Consider the following 18,257-nt stretch of genomic DNA (forward strand, 5'->3'; position numbering starts at 1 on the left):
AGGCGCTCTGCTTTCAGAGCGCCCGGCGCTCCGGGAAGCAGGCTGCTATTTGCAGCCTAGACAGCCCTGCGGGAACTCCTGCAGGGCTGCCTAGGCTGCGGATGTCTTCCTGAAGCCTGGAAAGCGAGAGGGGTTGGTGCGCACCGACCCCTCTCGCTCTCCAGGGTTCAGCGAAAGCCTGCATTCGCCCCATAGGACACACCCAGATTTCCCCTTCATTTTTGGAGGGGGAAAAGTGCATCCTATAGGGCAAAAAATACAGTAATATGAATGGAGTTAATGCTACTGTATATATTTCTGGTTTTATACAAATTCTAAAATGGCCTTTTTTTCCTTGCAGTTCTTTAGTATGGTATGTTAAAGAGAACCAACTCTACTCATCTGGTAAGATAACCCCTTACCCTGGCCTATAGTATGTGCACAGACAATTTTTCTGCTAAAGGTTAGGTACAGAGTAGGAACAGTGAGGCATCTTGTTAAATATTCTATAAGAGCACAGTGCTGCTTTTATTTAAACATACACATCTAATGTGAAAATACATTAACAGGAATTTTGTGCACAAATGTGATAAGGAAGCTTTGGCACAGACAGCCAATCTCAACTGCTCAAAAGGCTACCATGGCAACTGGCTATTATACACTGATCCCTACTAACTTGAGGATGAAGTTTACATAGTAAGTTCTACACAGGCTGTGCAGTTTACATGGACTTGTTTTTCCCTGTAGCCATCATATGACCCACAAAAGAACAGTAGTGGTGATTAATTTTACAGAGTAAAATTAAATAAGGTGTGTAAGACAATGTGATTAAAGTAGAGGTGGCTTGGATTCATGTACACCGAAATTACACCGGTGGGGAGACTTGTTAGTGAAAAATGAAGGATTGAAACCATGTGCACTTTAGATTGTATAAACACTTTTATTCATATGTATAATGCTGTATCCCCAAAGAAAGACATTTCAAACAGATTTTATCTTCTAGGGTATCTTCCGTACTAACGTCACACACATCTGCGAGTTCATCCGTCTGCCTTCCTCTCTTGAGCTGACTAGTTGATATGAATGGGAAAGATACTGTCAAAAAACTGAGGAGGAGGGGAAGGGAGAAGACTTTTGGGGGAACCTCCAATGTTTCACATAGTAGGGAACACTGCAAATGCTTTTACCCCTTATGAACTGCACAGGGAAAGAAAATGACCTTTCCCAGGTGTAACGAGGCATCAGTGCCTTTATGATATCAACAACCATTACACTACTCCTCATCTCAGGCCTACTGCATGCTTAACAACCAACACATCATGAACTAAGGAAAGGGGCAACGGTAGTCATGCTCAATCATCCTGGAAGCAAAGGTTCAAGAATGAATGTAGACATAGCAAGGGTGATCTACAAATCAGTAACAGTTACTGTCTGAAAACATCAGTGATGACAGTACAGAACTTGGGAAAAACAGAATACTTATCTCCCCACAGGAAAAGTTAGCATCTCCACCCTCGGGTGATCTGGAAGTCAAGAGTGAGGAAGTATCACTCATTCCCATTTTACTTCTAAACACTTCTTTGAAACATCTATAATGAACAAGAGCATGGTTTCTGGGGTGTGTGTGGCCTTTGTTCATGGGAATACAATCATTATCTTATGAGTGAGGAGAAAAGACTTTATATTGATGCCCAAACAAATTTGTTCCTGAACTCTACAACTGTGCAGGACATATAAACAGAATAAAAAGCGCATTATTTCAGAGCTAAGATCTCATATCACTACTAAGTGAAGTAATGTTCTCACCATTCCGAAGATCTGTCCAGAGACTTGTCAGAAGACCGGTGCCGAGAACGTTCAGGTGATGATGTCCTTATTGTAGAAGTTAATTGGTATGGAGCTCCCAGACTCTGGCGGCGAAGCTCTTGGACAGCACGCTCTCTAAAACAAAAGGGTAATTTATCTGAAGATGGGGTAAATACAACAAGCTAAAAGGTAAAGATTCTCACCAAGATTGTTCTTCAGACAGACTATAACGCTGAAAGATGGGGAATGAGACAGATCGTTCCACAAAGCCAGGAGGAAGGCCAGCACAGGCTTTGGGTGTAAAAGTACAGATGGCGACCATTTTGTACCGGGGTTCCGTTCCCAGCCTCCGTGTGCATCGACGGAGTGCGCATAGGTGCCCCTGCCCCTGTTATGCCCTCTTCTGGGTCCAAAAAGACCCGTGCTCTAGCAATTGCACATCAATTGGACACGCCTAAAATGGTTGCCACCTGTGTAGAAAAATAGAAAACTACTTTATATCAGTTAAAATTATTCTGTCCATCTAGCTTAGTACTGTCTACTCTGGCAGTGGCTCTCTGCGTTCTCTAGGACCTTCTACATTCAAACACATGCTCTACCGCTGAGTTGTGGTCTGTCCTCAAATATCACCTCATCTTCTCTAATTGTCCATTTGGGTAACCATTCACCACACTGGCAAACTGAAGCTCTGTTCAAGTGGGCCTACATGCAGGTCTAGGCATGTTCACTCAAGAGGTGAATGGGAAGGATTTAGCACTGGCTGGCAATGCAGACAGGCTGCCATCCTATCACTCCTCAATCTGATGATGTAGAGAGCTTCATCTGTTCCAGGATTAGGAAGGAAATGTTAGTTGGCCAAACTTTAGGATTTTTTTGTCCACTTTGCATCTATCACATTTCCTGCATTGAGGTGATTTAAGTCAGTGGACCTTTTAAAATGCAAAACGATACATATGTTTGCTGCAAGCTTATTCTGGAACACAGTGCAGTAGGCCATTAAAGGGACCGTAGGTAAGGTTAAAGGACCCCTGATAGTTAAGTCCAGTAGTGAACGACTCCGGGGTTGCGACGCTCATCTCGCTTTACTGGCCGAGGGAGCCGACGTTTGTCCGCAGACAGTTTTTCCGGGTCATGTAGCCAGCATGACTAAGCCGCTTCTGGCAAAACCAAAGCAACGCACGGAAACGCTGTTTACCTTCCCGCCAGAATAGTACCTATTTATCTACTTGCACTTTGATGTGCTTTCGAACTGATAGGTTGGCAGGAGCTGGGACCGAGCAACGGGAGCTCACCCTGTCGCAGGGATTCGAACCGCTGACCTTCCGATTGGCAAGCCCTAGGCTCCCTAATAAATATGCTTTCAATTACAGCTTTAGTTCCAGTGAATATAAGATTACTGCTAAGATGCTTTTAGAAAATATGTACATGGCTCTTTTTAAATTAGCATGATTGCATGTGATCTTATTTGGAAAAATAACAGAAGACTAAATATGTGATCATACACTTGCCTTTCAAAGCGTTCTGTACCCAGCTGCCTTTTGGTGATATCTAACTCAGACTCCAATTGAGTTACTGTATTTTTGAGCTGTGAAAAATCTCGACTCTGGGTAGCACTATAACAGACAAAAGTATCATTTGAACTGAATGGATGCAATTATTCAAATACTGTAAAATAAACAATGGGTTGAATTCAGACTTAAACAAGTATAAAGTAGACCCACAGAGTAATCATAACCAAGTCTCAATGATTTCAATGGATTCGCTCTCATGTTTGACCATAAACCCCAATACAATTAGCTTTTCAAGAATAGCGTTCAGTGTATTCAGTATAAAAAACAAGTTGGAGAAGGGTAAAAACAAAACAAAAAAATTATGGGATATTTCGGCTCTCAAAAGGAATTGAATATATTCAGTGCTTAAAATTTCAAACAACACTGAACAGAAATATATCCACACCTAGACATATAAACAAAAAGCATGCACAAATGTTTGTAACACTTTCTGTGCCGATTTCCTAATCACACAAACAGCAGTTACTTTCACAGGGCAATGGGGGTAGAATCATGATTAGTCCAGGATTTGGGAGGGAGGGGAAATTTTATAACTTGCAACCTGCTCCAATCACAAAAATAATTTTCTTCCATTTTTCAGGCTGCCTTCTTTTCCAAGAATTCCTTGTGTAGGTGGCTACTACTCCCTATCAGTGCTCTCTTTCTTTATCACCAAAGAATCTTTCCCACTTAGTAGAAAGATGGGCATACTAACAAAATTAATATAGTGGTTTCAAATCTAGAAGAACTGTGTTGTTTCTACCAGTTACTAACTTACATCTTGTTTTCAGCCAGCGAAAGCTGCTCTTTAAGAAGCTGAATTTCAGAATCTTTTTCTTGGCTTATCATCTGAGATTGATATTCCTTTTCACGGTTGGATGCTAACAATGTTTCTAGGTTTTTAATTGAAATTCTTTCATTAGTGAGTTGTTTTTTGAGGAGTTCGGTTTCAGAGTGAGATGATTCCCATTCATTTTGCAGCTGAAAGCCAAAAAGGTTAAATTTCTTCATTTTCCCTAATATGCAATATATTAGAAACTGATGAATTACACTTCAAATTGTAAACTAAATTCCATTAGCACTCTTCTTCCCCATATCATCTTCCTAGATGTAAAATATGCACCTAATAGTCAGTAACTGCAATTCCCTATCTGTCAATTCAAAAATATGGTACAAAAACGAACATATTTTTAAGTACTTTTAGCTCCCATTTTATTTTCATACACTTAAATCAGTGTGGCTTAAATATGTTTAACTCTGGCTAGGTTGTATTGATTTTCTTCTCTTTCCCACTCCTGAATAGAGAATTATATAACTGTATGCCCCAGTTAAACTTTAGAGGGCATAATCTGAAGCTCTGCAGAGCCCCAATTTACATACAAAGCTCCATGAGAGCAGAGTCTGCCTGAATGTTTTCTTACATGCTAGATAAGGAGATGGTCTTCAGTGAGAAATATTATTCTGCACATAGGGCATACAGATGGGGCAGGATATGCATATTCAGAGTTCATTCATATTCCAGGCACAGGTCTTTGACTGAGAGTTGCCATTAAGTCTTACCACCAATTGAGGTGAGTGCGCTGGTTTCTTACAAAGATTTGCAGATGCCATTGGGGTTGCAGTAGCCCCCAAAGCCAGATCTGTAAGTTTTGCACAAAAATGATAACTACGATGTGGGGTGGGCACCAAGATTCACAGACAAGGTTCTAACTGGAAAAATATTTTTAAAAATCAGGGTAATAAATAATTTTTGCAAAAAATGAGGAGCACTTCTGACCCCTGATACTTTTTGTGGTGATGTTAACAGAAGTGACTGATTAGTTGATTATGGAAAAATAATACTGTTTTTCCACTTTGTGGTCACTTCCAAGCATCTTAAGTGCTTAAAAAAAACCCCTGTCATTCTAACAGGAGTAGACTTGGCACTGAGAGTAAAAACATTTATTTTTAATTAAATGAAGGAGAGGAGACCTGAAACACCACATGGCAATTTGCACATTGACATAGTTGAGAACTGACTTGAACATGGAATTGTGGAAAACTGACCAAAAAAAAATTACATTTCCCCCCAGTTTTATCAGGGTACATTTGATTTCCACTTGTTGACAGAGGGTTAAAAGTGCCATTTCAGAAAGTTCTGGTGTGCATTTATCACCGTAGAAACTTGGCATGCATCTATGCCAAGTAATCTACATGATGCATAGAATGGAATGTTGGTCACTTACCATGAACATTCTTTCTGGGGGCATGCAGGGGGAATCCAGTAAACTGTGGATTAATACTACCCGCTGCCCTAGGACAGGTGGGGTCACATGATACCAAAACGATTGCATCATTCAACTCCTAAGACTCCATCTCCAGTTTCAACCATATTCGAGTTGGAGAAAGAGCCATCAGAGAAGCACTTGTGAGCAAAATAAAGAGAGCCTAGAAAAGAAAAGTAAAAAGTAACCCCTCCAAATAGACATGGCACAAATTAGATGCTGGAGCCCAGGCCCATACTCAGTCACCTGACAAAGGGTGCGTCTGGATGCCTCCTGCACACCCCATGAAAGAACTGGAAAGTGACCAACATTCTGTTCCCAGCGATGCATCCAGGAGGCACCCAGAAAACAGTATTACTTACCTAAGCTAAGCCAAATCAGGGAGAGATCAGAGGATTGGTTGCCCTGGGGAGAGGTCCTATGATGAAGAAGTGACACTAACCCAGGGGAAATACAGGATCCAGGACCCCTCCTGGCATGTTTAGCCACCAGCTGTCCTGAAGAGTTTGCAGGTCAGACAAGACCTCCAATGATTCCTCTGAGGAACACCAAAAAATGCAATGCAGATATTTGTTCAATTTCTTACAATTGTAGCCATGCAAAAAAGTCTTTTTAGACTTTTAAAGTCTTTTCAGAATGGCTTAAATCCTCGGAAGGGGAAGCAAACAAATTTGAGGTATGGTGACTTAAAATTTGTCCCTTTTCCCAGAGCAAGATGGATGTAGGGCTACAGCAAAATGCTGATTGATGTAAGCCTCAATAATATCTCTGAGCAGTTGTACAAGGGGAGAGTGAGGCATATCTGGAGATGGACCCTTAATAAGCCTTTGATCCTAACAGCCAGACTAGAAGAAGAAAAAGGCTGTGTTGGGTGGACGGCTGCTGAACCCAGACGTGCTAGCCAGGCCTAAGTAGTGATGGTAAAGGGCCGCATTATTGAGTAAGAAGCTGCTGAGCTGAGAAGAGCTAGTCGGGCCTTTAGGAGGGAATGAAGGAGCACCATTGCCTGGATGAGGGAGGTTGTCAAATGAGTGGGAGCCAAGTGGCCAGTTTGTAAAAGCACACCAAGTCCAGAAGGTCTAGGTTGAAGGGGGAGGGATTCTGCCCTCTACTGGCCAGATGAAAGGAGGGCTATCAAATTCTCTATCCAAGATGGTGGAGTGGAGGTTTCATGCATAAAACCTAATTTTAAGTGGCTGCCATTTTCCTGCCAAAAACTGCTACCCTGGCAAAGCTTTAGCTGATAGAAGAAACACTGAAACTTATCCCAGCCTAAAGGGAAAGCATCAAAAGACTTAACGGGCTGGCTAAAATCCCAGCCAAACTCCATTGCTCCCCAGCACTCTCCCTCATCAATAGGCACCTTAGCCTAGACAGCACTGGAAAAGCCAGGTTAGAAATCAGAATTGTGGCTGTAAGTGCTCCAGAGAAAGGTACTAGCTTCTTCTACTGCAGGTGGCTTGGTGGCAAGTAGATCTGAGGGAGTGATAGCTGGCCTTTTTTCTTTTGTTAGCCAGGACATGGGTTGTCTCTTCTAAGAGCTCACTTCCCCTTCCCCCCATAGGAAAAACCCTGGGGGGAGAATAAGAGAGAGGAGAAAGAAAACTGACCAAATTCATAAAGAGAAAGTAAAAAAAGGAACAAGGAGCCAAGGTAAATGTAAGAAAATAAGAAGCAGGAGCTTTGAAGTACTAGGGAGGGAAGGAACTGGAGGTGTAATCTAAGGAGCTGGCTTATGCAGTCATTTTGGTACCATGTAACTCTGCCTTCTTAGGGAAGTTGGCGGGGAAAATAAAGTCACTGTTTTCTGGATGCCTCCTGCGTGAATCCCTAGGAAAAATGGATGGTGATATTATAGATGGGGCTGCTCGCTCCATGCGCCAACTCTCCCTCAACTTATCCAATGCCTTCTCCCTTTACACCTGACCCACGCACTCACAGCTCACCCCAACCCCTTTTTTACTCAGATATTGAAGTCTTGTACCAAAAATAGACAAAGGAGAACACTGTTGATGTTGATATACAGGTAACTTGCATCTTATGCTAAGGTTCAGTTACAACAGTCTACAGTACAGTGGTACCTTGGGTTACATACGCTTCAGGTTACAGATGCTTCAGGTTACAGACTCCGCTAACCCAGAAATAGTATCTCAGGTTAAGAACTTTGCTTCAGGATGAGAACAGAAATCGTGCCCCTGCGGCGCCACGGCAGCGGGAGGCCCCATTAGCTAAAATGGTGCTTCAGGTTAAGAACAGTTTCAGGTTAAGAACGGACCTCCGGAACAAATTAAGTTCCTATCCCAAGGTACCACTGTACATGTATACATAAAAACATATAAAACCAGGAACCCCTGGAACTGGGGACCCCACAAGGTGGAGGGCTTTCTCAGCAGCGGTGATCTCCCTGTGGAATATCCTCCCATCAGATGTCAAAAAGATAAAGAACTACACAACTTTTAGAAGATATCTGAAGGGAGCTTTGTATCAGGAAGTTTTTAATGTTTGACGTTTTATGTTTTTATACAGTATGTGCTGGAAGCCGCCCAGTGTGGCTGGAGAAACCCAGCCAGATGGGCAGGGATATAAAAAATATGATTAATTATTGTTATTATTAAACTTACTTCACAGTTAAACTATGATGGCCACAAATCTGGATCACTTTAAAAGAGGATTAGACAAATTCATGGCAGATAAGACAATCAATGGCTCCTATAGTCTTCCACCGCTATTGGAGGCAATATGCCTCTGAATGCCAGTTGCTGGGATTCTTAAGTGGGGAAAGAGCTGTTGCATTCAGGTCCTGCTTAGGGGCCTTTCATAGGCTTCTAGTTTGGCCATTGGGAGAACAGGATGCTGTATCAGAAGGGCCTTTGGTGTAATCCAGCAGGGCTCTTCTTATGTTTGTATTTATGCAAACGTACATAACATAAAGGTTGCTGTATTGTGAGAATTTCATTCAAGATGATATTAAAAGGCATTCCAACTTATGTTTTCTGCCTTTCCTGTTTGCTCTAAACAATGTGTAGATTAGATTATACTTACCCGTTCTACTTCCTGTGTTGTGTTGCTTAGTTGCCGGGCTAATAACTCTTTGCTAGTGTCCAATTTTATGCAGAGTTCCCGAGTAGATGCCAACTCTGACAGTACAGAAACTTTCTCCAGTTGCACGTCATGGAGTTCCTCCTCCATTTTCAAAAGAGACTTACCTAATGTAGAAATCTGTGACTTGTGGGCTTTTTCGGCTGCTAATTGCTGTGAAAACATGTGTTGATGAAGACAATTAACATTTTGATAGAAATGTACCAGAACAATGCCTAATAACTTTAGGGAAGATCAATTACAGTTTTAGTTAAATAATGATACCTTATCTTTTTTGAATACATAACTTCTAAGAGTTTCTGAAGTGAATTTAAAATAAAATTGTTAACTGTAAGCAGAATGTAAAATAAATATCTTGTGAACAAACCAGGAAACACTAGATGCAGCTACATTTCATTTATATCAATTATTAAAATAATTGGATTAAAATAACTGAATTAAAATAAAAGTGTCTAATCTTCAAAATTTTGATTTTTGGCTGCAAAATCAGATTTCAGAGCTGGGGGTGGGGAGAAGATAGAATTATTAACTTTAGAAAACAAAAACATACATATTATTTCTTACCAACCACATTGTGTACAGGAACCATCTTAAGATACATAATGGTACCTGGAATATTGGTACTTAGAATACTGAACTCTCAGCTTGGTAAAAGTGTAGAATTCATACATTTACAGAAAAACAAGGGCTCACACCACATACTTATCCCAAACAGTCTCAAAAAGGTCAGAATGTGCAACAATCTAAGTAAGGTCAATGGTAGCTATTGCCATCAACTGGTGATCTGTGGTTTAGCTTAAAGCAATATGGTGGAAGCAGAACTGGAGGAGAAGCAAAGTGGCTGTGATCTCTCTGGGAACCCACATTTGCTTGGCCACACTAAGCCATGATTTGGTTTAGCATGGTGTGCAAATAGGGTCAGTGAATGATGGTGAGTGGAAGACCTCTTCCCTTTACAACAAATGTGCTTTCTGAAAGTACCTATTGTAGCCCACATAACTGAGACATATGTCTCACAATAAACTTTATCCCTTAACACTCCCAATGGAGATGAAGAACAAGGGCGAAAGTGCTGAATGGAAATGAAAAAGCTCTACTGCCCAGCTATTAAATGAAAATGAAATTGTAAAAATGGATTGCTGAGGCTTTTCCAACTTACGTGCCCAATCTCTGTTTCAAGAGCCTCTGTTCGTTCTTTTAGTCTGCGGCTCTCAGATTCTGCACTGAGGAGCTCCAGTTGGACAGAGCTACAATTTGCTTCCATTTGTTGGAACTTGGATTCCCACTTTTCTGCTTGCTCATTGGCCCTATGGTAGTTATCCAAAAGATCTTGATTCTCCTTTTCCTGAAATTCAAAATTTGGTTTCATTTTTGAAATTTGAGGCCAGTTTACATATGCCATGCATAGTGGGACAGAAAATTAGCTTGCATAACCACAGAGCAGGAGCCATAGTGGTGTCCAACAGATGTATTCGATTACAACTCCCAGCAGCATAGGTAACACCCAGTGATCATGGGAGTTCTAGTCAAAAACATCTGGAGGGCACCACATTGGCTACCCCTGTCCTAGAGCATAGAAAACACAACCTGTGTTACAGTGCATATATTCTATCATTTGTATATATAATCACCTGAATGCTGCAATCCTTCCACAACTTTTTTGAGTGAAAGGTCATGGGAACTGGTTGCGTACACCCCATATTGTTAGACAATTGGAAAGAGAGCACATGGCTCTCTACTGCTACACTTTACAATATAAATGGATGAAAAAAAGTGAACTGGCCCTTAGTAAACTATATTCACTTCAGTCCAGTTGTATGGTGGGTTTGCAGGACTAGTGGACATCTGAACTTCACTGTAGAAAGATGGACCTGCCATACAGGTACTGCTCAACTTGTACAACATACCCATGACCAATTTGGGAAGGGGAAGGGAACAAGACAGATGGGCAAGCACCAGCTGTATAGTGGGGAAGGGGAAGGGCTCTGATGTTGTTCCAAGTATACCACTGCAGCTCCTTCCTCTGTAAGATCTGCTGCAAGAAAATCAAAGCAGATGAGGAAATGCCTCAGTAAACTTTTGTGTTTAGTAAAAATACAAAAAAATAGTCTCATGAATTTTGAAACTGCATGCAAGCATTTTTCAGCATGCAATGCATTTTGAATTGAGGCCTTAAATAACAGTAAGGCAGCTCAGATGTGTGTTGACCTTGCATGCCTTCTTCTACTGGGATTATCAAATTCTTTTTGCCTTTTGCACACGTGTCAGTACAGATTAATGCTGATGGAAAGCTTCTCCTTCCTTCTACAAACTTTTGACCTATTTGAGATCTTAATCAAAAGCTAGTATGGCTGCAAAGCTTTTGCAATCCATGGAACATAGACTATAAAAGTAATGTAGTTTCCCAGTACTGGCTGAGTGGAATCATTTTTTAGAGCAGGGGTGGTGAATGGTCTAATGGGCAAATTTGTTATCTCCCCCACCCCTTGCGGGCAAATGACATCTGGTTGGGGTAGCCTACCTAACAATACCCTGATGTCACAATGACATCAAACAACCCTTTTTTGCCTCAGGAGGAGTGCTTTGCAGGGCCCTTGCAAATTGCTCAGCAACATAGTATTTTGCATAGGGCTTTGCAAGGGTCTTGATATCTTGCAGAATGCTTTACAAGGGTCACTGTGAATGACCCAACAAAACTGTCAGCTCTCCTGCAGCATTTTGCACAGCACTCTCTGAAGGCTCAGTAAAACCTTTCAAATCATTAGAATGTAGACATAGGAATATTCTCCTTGACAGGAAGCACCCCATTAGACATTGCATGGTTTAGAAAACTTGCAGCTTTTCAAAGTATACATTTACTTTAGATTTCAGCATGCTCTTCAGTCTGGAAATATCTGTATGCCAATCTTCAGTTTTCGCCTTCAGATTATCAAGTTCATTCTGACATTCACTGAGTTTGTGATGCAGAATCTGTCAAAGAAATGTGAAACATTGTTTTAGGCAAGCATTTCATACTCTTTTCAGGTTTGACTACATTTTAGAAGTAGGATTAGGTGTCGTAAAGTGTTACAATTAAAGATGCATTCCTATATATAAAAGGAGAAATACGAACCTTCAAGATGAAACAAAATTCTAAATAAAATTTAGAGTTAGCAGAACAAGCCTGAAGCAACACACATGTGTGCACAACAGGGCTGGCCCAAGATATTTTGGCATCTGAGGAGAACCACAAAATGATGCCCTCCTCCCTGGCAGGGAAGAAGAGGTGAGTGAAGGTCCATGTCAGCAACAAGGGGGGAATAAAACTCTACACTGGGATCTACTGCTCTATGAGGCAGGCACCTACCACCTGAGCACCTTGCTCATGGGTGGGCTGCCCTCCCCCACATGTCCATGGAGAAGACAAGAAACTGACTGAGATGATGGGGGTGTGACCAACAGATAAAGACCAGTCTGTGTTTCCTGTCTTCAGCAGCAAGAGAGCAGCATAACCCATATGATGACATGTTAACCACCTCCAGAGAACATAGTGTTATGAGTTTGTGGATACTAGACACCCTAAATTCCAGGGTCCAGGTATTAGAATTTAATCAGTGTTTTGGAGTGTTAAAACTGAGTGCAAGACCTGTGTGTATTAAGCCACAGTGTATTAAGCCAGACCCTGTAAATTAAACTGCCTGCTAGTCTCTGCTAATCCTTAAATTAAGTAAAATGCTAAGGGCTAATTAAGCTAGGCTAACTTCCTTGTGAGGAAATCACCTGGGGTGATAGGCTATTAAGAAGACTAAAAGAAAGGTAAAGGACCCCTGACCATTAAGTCCAGTCACGAACAACTCTGGGGTTGCGGCGCTCATCTCACTTTACTGGCCAAGGGAGCCTACATTTGTCTGCAGACAGTTTTTCCAGGTCATGTGGCCAGCATGACTAAGCCGCTTCTGGCGAAACCAGAGCAGCACACAGAAACGCCGTTTACCTTCCCGCCAGAGCGGTACCTATATATCTACTTGCACTTTGATGTGCTTTCGAACTGCTAGGTTGGCAGCAGCTGGGATCAAGCAATGGGAGCTCACCCCGTCGCGGGGATTCAAAGACTATAGAGGATCAAAGGGACTCTGTGTGGAATGACAAATGGTTGTAACCCCTGCTCAAAAGCTAAAGCAAGAAGAAGTGTGGAGTTAGGGCTGTGATGTAATGTGGTAGTAAAGCAGCGAGCTGGAGACAGAGGCAGAGGGCACCATGGCTGATGCTCGTTTGAATCCAGGGCTGTGCCTATGGAGGAAGCAAGACCCAGAGTGATGCTGGGAACCCCTCCATCATAGGCTCAGGTTGTATATATCTGTAAACAAACCATATATCATAAAGACACCTGTGCCTAATTTTCTTAAAAGAAACACAAACCCTGGAACTCCCTAGAACACGGGTGTCAAACACAAGGCTCGCGGGCCGAATCCGGCCCGCCAGACCTCGTCATGTGGCCCGTGTAGCTGCCGCCGGCCGCCAGCCTTCACCTTTTATTCTCGCTTTTTTTTTTTTTTTTTACACAAGAAAGCCGCCTCTTCAGCGCATGCGTGGCAGCCTACAAGCCAGAGAACGTCTGCCCTCTAGCGGCGCCGGCCGTTCTACACAGGAAACCTCCACTTTACATGCATTCAGGAAACCTCCACTTGTTTTTACATTGAGCGCATGCCATCCTGTGATGTGACAGATCCAACGGCTGCCTGAACCCTTCTCTCCTGTACTGTAAGTTATTACTTACATTATTACAAAAAACAGTAATAATTGAATGCAGTGACAATAATTTATGATAATAAAGAGTGGACACATAGTCCTACAGATACAACCGGCCCTTTGAGGGTGACCAAACTGCTGATGCGGCCCCTGATGAATTTGAGTTTGACACCCCTGCCCTAGAATCTTGCACTGCTCAGAGATTGAGGACAGTGTGGAACAATATCCTCCCTGCTGTTGGTTAGTCGTTTAGTCTCTTCGTGACCCCCATGGACCAGAGCACACCAGGCACTCCTGTCCTCCCTAGTTAGTTACAAAACAGTTCCTGGTTAATAGTGGAAAGGTAAATATGAGTTGTATTCAAATCTGCCAACATATACCTGATTCTCCTCCTTAAAGCTATAAAGCTGTTTTTGTAGATTATCATTCTCCCGAATTAATCCTTCTTTCTCTTCGCTAGTCTGAGCAAGTTCATTATTAGATTCATCCAAAAGCTGATGTAGTTTGGTAATATCCTGTTCACACCTACAGAGTGCTTCAGTAGAATGCCTGGGCAGTAAATTATAAAATGCAAAATACATTTTACATAAAAATGTTATTGCAAAACAAGGGCATGAAAATGTCCCTTCATCAAATGTTTTTAGATAGAAGTATACCAATAATTATGTTTATTTAATAAAACATTTTTAAAATATTGAATATGTCTAATATTATAAATACAGAATAGATTAATTTATATCTGTTAATTCTAACAGAATAGTTCAAGTTAAGTAAAAATAACTTTAAAAGAAAGAACAAAATCCAGAGTTTATGTCTTACTTTGTTGATTTCTCCATATCAGAAAGTAGGCACTTCAAATCTGAAATGGTCTTTTCCTTGAAAATAAATAAAAATGTATTTTTCCTCAGTTAGTAAAAAAGAGATGAACAAAACAGGAAATAGTTTGTTTTTTCATGTCAGTTTCTTTTGTTCAGTAATATTTTATAAGATTAAGGCTGCAATTCTAATCATCCTTATATGAAAGTAAACTCCAATGAACAGAGCAGGATTTACTTCTGAGTAATTGTACATAAGCTTGCACTCCACAGGTTTTTAACATTTTGACTGCAATCCTATACACACTTGCTTGGGAATAAGTCTCATTGAGCTCAGTGGGGCTTAGTTCTAAGTAGACATGCATTTGATTGCAATGTTAGGCTGCCAGAACAGCAAAATAAATATAGTAGAGATTTAATATCATGGCACATGCAAACTTTGCAGCAAAAGTCTCAGAAATCTCTGAACTGTGGTGCTGGAAGGGGGTGGGATTAACCCTTTCACGTGACATGGTTTCCTCAATCAAAATGCCCCCTAAAGTTGCTATTAGAATCTCAACATATACAACATAGTGGTTACAGAGTCTCTGACTGCAAGACCTACAAACAGCATGTACAGGGTAGAAAGTTATTTGCAAAAAAATTATAGCATTTTAACAGTTTTCTAAATGGTAGTAAAGTTCCTCATTCTATATTTGAAACTGTATACTTAAAAGTCATAATCAAATTATTAGTAGTATTGAAAGGTGTATGTTTAAACTAAATCTAAAAAGCACCAATTTGAATAAGCAGAATGTTTTAACCCTACTAATCCACGTATTTGCATATTAAAACAGAATTACTCAAAAATAATCCACAGAAATGTCAATTTTCCATCACTAGCACAACTCATGCTTGTATCATTTACTTTGTCCAATATGCCTGTAATGTGTACTTTCAAAAGCTACATGCCAAATATGAAGTCTCCTTCCTGCACAAGCACAAAAAAATTCTAAATGTGATGAATCTTAAATATCTAAACATTTACATATCAAACTTACTTTAAGGGCCAAGCTTTCTTCAAGGGAGGCAACTTTATCTGCTTTCTCTTCCAGAAGCTCATGTAAAGAATCCTTTTCTGTATCAAGTTCAGTTATTGTGTCATTGAGTGTACAAATATCTTCTTGTTGAACAAGATTTTGTTTTGAAAGCTTTTCTGGAAATATTATAATAAAATTTCATTATTTTATCAATTTAAAATAACCTTTGGTAAATAGGCTGTGATCAAGCAACAACTCTGATGAGCATACAAATATTTATTATGCATGTACAAGTTCCACTCCCCCTACATTCTGGCCAAACTGCAAACTTTTAGCTAAGATAGTCTTGCAGAAAAAAACAATGAACAGTCTTGTGACATCTTAAAGGCCAACAATTTATTGCAGCATAAGATTTTGTGGAGTACAGTCCACTTCATTTTATCCTGAGTTGTTGGTGTATGTACATGATTGGGGGCGGGGAGGCGGGGAGAAACTGGAAATAATGAGGTCAGAAGAAAATGAAATACAATGGACAGTCACAATTTCCTTAGTAAAAGTGACCATTCACAAAAAGAAGAGTTAATCACAAGACAACCTGACATTGCTAAGTTACATATAGTGCGATTTTTAAAAAATCTATCGTGCTCATTCTATCCACAATGATAGCACTGAACCTCCCTCACCTCTCATGCCCAGGCCTGGGGAGGAAGTGAACAATGGGGGAAACTGGTCTAGTTACTCACCACTTGCCACAGAATATAACACTTAAAATCCACTATACATGTGTAGCACTATTATTGCCATATTTTCCAATAATTTTCAAATGCTTCTAAATAACTTTATATAAATACAGCACAAACACCATCACATGGATGTGTCCTTAATTGTCAAACTTGGCCCAAGTAGCCAAGAAAATTGAACTTTTCTGTAGCAGCATTTTGGGGCTCTATACTTTGCGTCACATTCTTGTAATGACACAGGCTGTGGGTAGCCAATGAGGTATGTTCCAGTTTTTGTAAGACTAAAATTTCCATCATTCCTGACCACTGCCATGGTGACCATGGCTTATGGGAAATCATAGTCCAAAATTATATGGAGGGCACCTCATTGGCTACCCCTTTTCTATGCAAAATACACCTCTCTGTGCCTAAGGCTTGTGGGATGCAGTTTTGTTACTGTTTTCACAGTAATATAAAGTGCTTGGATCAAGGAGATTTCAATCATGACCTCGGTGAGCAAAGCAGCAAATTTAAATCACTGATTTAAATATTAAATATTATTTATTATTCAGATACTTCCTATATAAAAAAGTACATATTCACTGGTACTAAAGTCATAGAAACAGATATTCCTGACTAAATAATCACAGAACTTAGGCAGAAACTTGGCACAAAATAGATGTAAAATATCATCCATATGGATTAGTTGACTTGTAGACTTGCCAGTCTCTGGCCCCAGTCATTGTTATTAATAATTCATTTCTATGCCCAAAACTCATAAAAATGTGGTCTGCAGAATCACAATTAAAACTAAAATGACATAACAAATGAAATCAAGCAGAATACATTCAAGAAACAGAAATGCCGGATTACAAATATGAGTCACTCAACAAGGTTATAAAAACAGGAAATTGTTTTCATAAATAGGCTTGCTGAAATAACCAAGTCTTAATTTGGCACTTTCAGCTAATTACAAACAATGCCAACTTGATTTTACTAGGTAGAGTTTCATAACCCAAGTGCCAAATGCACAATTCTTCTTAAGGATAGTCTGACACTATCAGGCACCATCAGACATTTCTCAGAGGCAGGTTGCAAAAGTCAGGCAGGGGTATAAGGAGTAAGGTAAGATTTTAAGCCGCAGGTGTTTAGGCTTAATATACTTAATAGTAAGACTTTGAAGATAGTTTGGTAGCATACTGCTAGCCAAATGCAACTATCACAATATGGGTGTTATATTTTGTCAATAGCCAGCACCTGATAACCAGGCTGCATAATTCTGCACCAGCTTCAAGGGTAGACCCACATAAAATCACATTGCAATGGTCCAATAAATAATCCTGTATAAAATATATTTTAAAAATGACTCAAAGGTTGGCATTTGAAACTTACCATTTTTTTCATCTAGACACGTAATTTTATCTTGAATGAGCTGTAATTCATATTTTTTCTTTGAGAGTTGTCGTTGGGCCTCTGCAATGTTATGCTCCATTTTTTCATTCATAATGCTAAAAATTAACAAAGGGCAATTTAAATTTATCTTTTCACACAAACTTTGCACTAACACTAAAAGGGATCTCATGATAAATGGCAACTAATTAATAGCTAGTGACTATAGAGCAAGGGGATTTTGTGAACGCGTAATTAACAGTTAATAAAAGCTAAGCACAAGCTACGGAACTCTTCAAAGAGAAGTCAGTGCAAATCAGGTATCAGGTAATTTAGAATTAGTGTATGAAATAAGCCAACTTAACTAAAGAGAAGCTATTGCCAAAGTAGAACATACAGTATATCACCATCCTTTTAAACTACATTATTATTTATATCCCATTAATAAGTCTACTTCGTATCTCAAAAACTTAAAATTATAGCCAGTCAACAGACACAAACTTTGAAACATAAAATATTTGATTCAACACATATTTCAGTTACCTCAGTGAAGCATTAGTTGCTTTTTGCCTGCTTAGCTCACTTTCAAAATCTACTGCTCTTTTTGCCAATATTTTCATCTCCATTTCTAGAGACTCGATTGTCTCCTTCATTAAAGCCATCTTTGATGTTTGATCTAATCGCTCATTGTCAAGCTGAGACATTAAAGTGACAAGGAATTATTACTTTATATAACATCCAACTACTTCAATTAACATATGCTTTTACCTAGGAATTATTTATGTTGTCTTTTCAGACTTTTTATAGAATTATAGAATCGTAGAGTTGGAAGGAACCCAAGGGTCATCGAGTCCAACCCCTTGCAATGCAGGAATCTCAGCTAAAGCAT

At 40.1% G+C, this 18,257-nt stretch overlaps 1 protein-coding gene across 5 annotated transcripts in view; it reads right to left on the bottom strand.

Moving 5' to 3' along the window:
* TSGA10 (testis specific 10) overlaps positions 1 to 18,257 on the bottom strand; it is a 44,525-nt gene that overhangs the window by 4,214 nt on the left and 22,054 nt on the right. For 2 of the 5 annotated variants that reach the window (XM_081003822.1, XM_081003823.1), the window contains exons 9-20: positions 17,912 to 18,063; positions 17,372 to 17,487; positions 15,282 to 15,436; positions 14,246 to 14,301; positions 13,807 to 13,975; positions 11,558 to 11,668; positions 9,858 to 10,043; positions 8,642 to 8,851; positions 4,114 to 4,316; positions 3,294 to 3,398; positions 1,786 to 1,920; positions 900 to 1,049 (exon numbers count right to left, since the gene is read on the bottom strand). In XM_081003822.1, the coding sequence (XP_080859948.1) occupies positions 920 to 1,049; positions 1,786 to 1,920; positions 3,294 to 3,398; positions 4,114 to 4,316; positions 8,642 to 8,851; positions 9,858 to 10,043; positions 11,558 to 11,668; positions 13,807 to 13,975; positions 14,246 to 14,301; positions 15,282 to 15,436; positions 17,372 to 17,487; positions 17,912 to 18,063 (1,728 nt within the window). In that variant the 3' untranslated portion in view covers positions 900 to 919. Of the gene's footprint in view, positions 1 to 899; positions 1,050 to 1,084; positions 1,503 to 1,785; positions 1,921 to 3,293; positions 3,399 to 4,113; positions 4,317 to 5,560; positions 5,763 to 8,641; positions 8,852 to 9,857; positions 10,044 to 11,557; positions 11,669 to 13,806; positions 13,976 to 14,245; positions 14,302 to 15,281; positions 15,437 to 17,371; positions 17,488 to 17,911; positions 18,064 to 18,257 lie in introns of those variants that run through there. The other 3 variants (XM_081003825.1, XM_081003824.1, XR_013985827.1) reach the window with 3 other exon arrangements.

The sequence above is a fragment of the Podarcis pityusensis genome (assembly GCF_964106645.2).
Source record: "Podarcis pityusensis genome assembly, chromosome: 4".
Lineage (NCBI taxonomy): Eukaryota > Metazoa > Chordata > Lepidosauria > Squamata > Lacertidae > Podarcis > Podarcis pityusensis.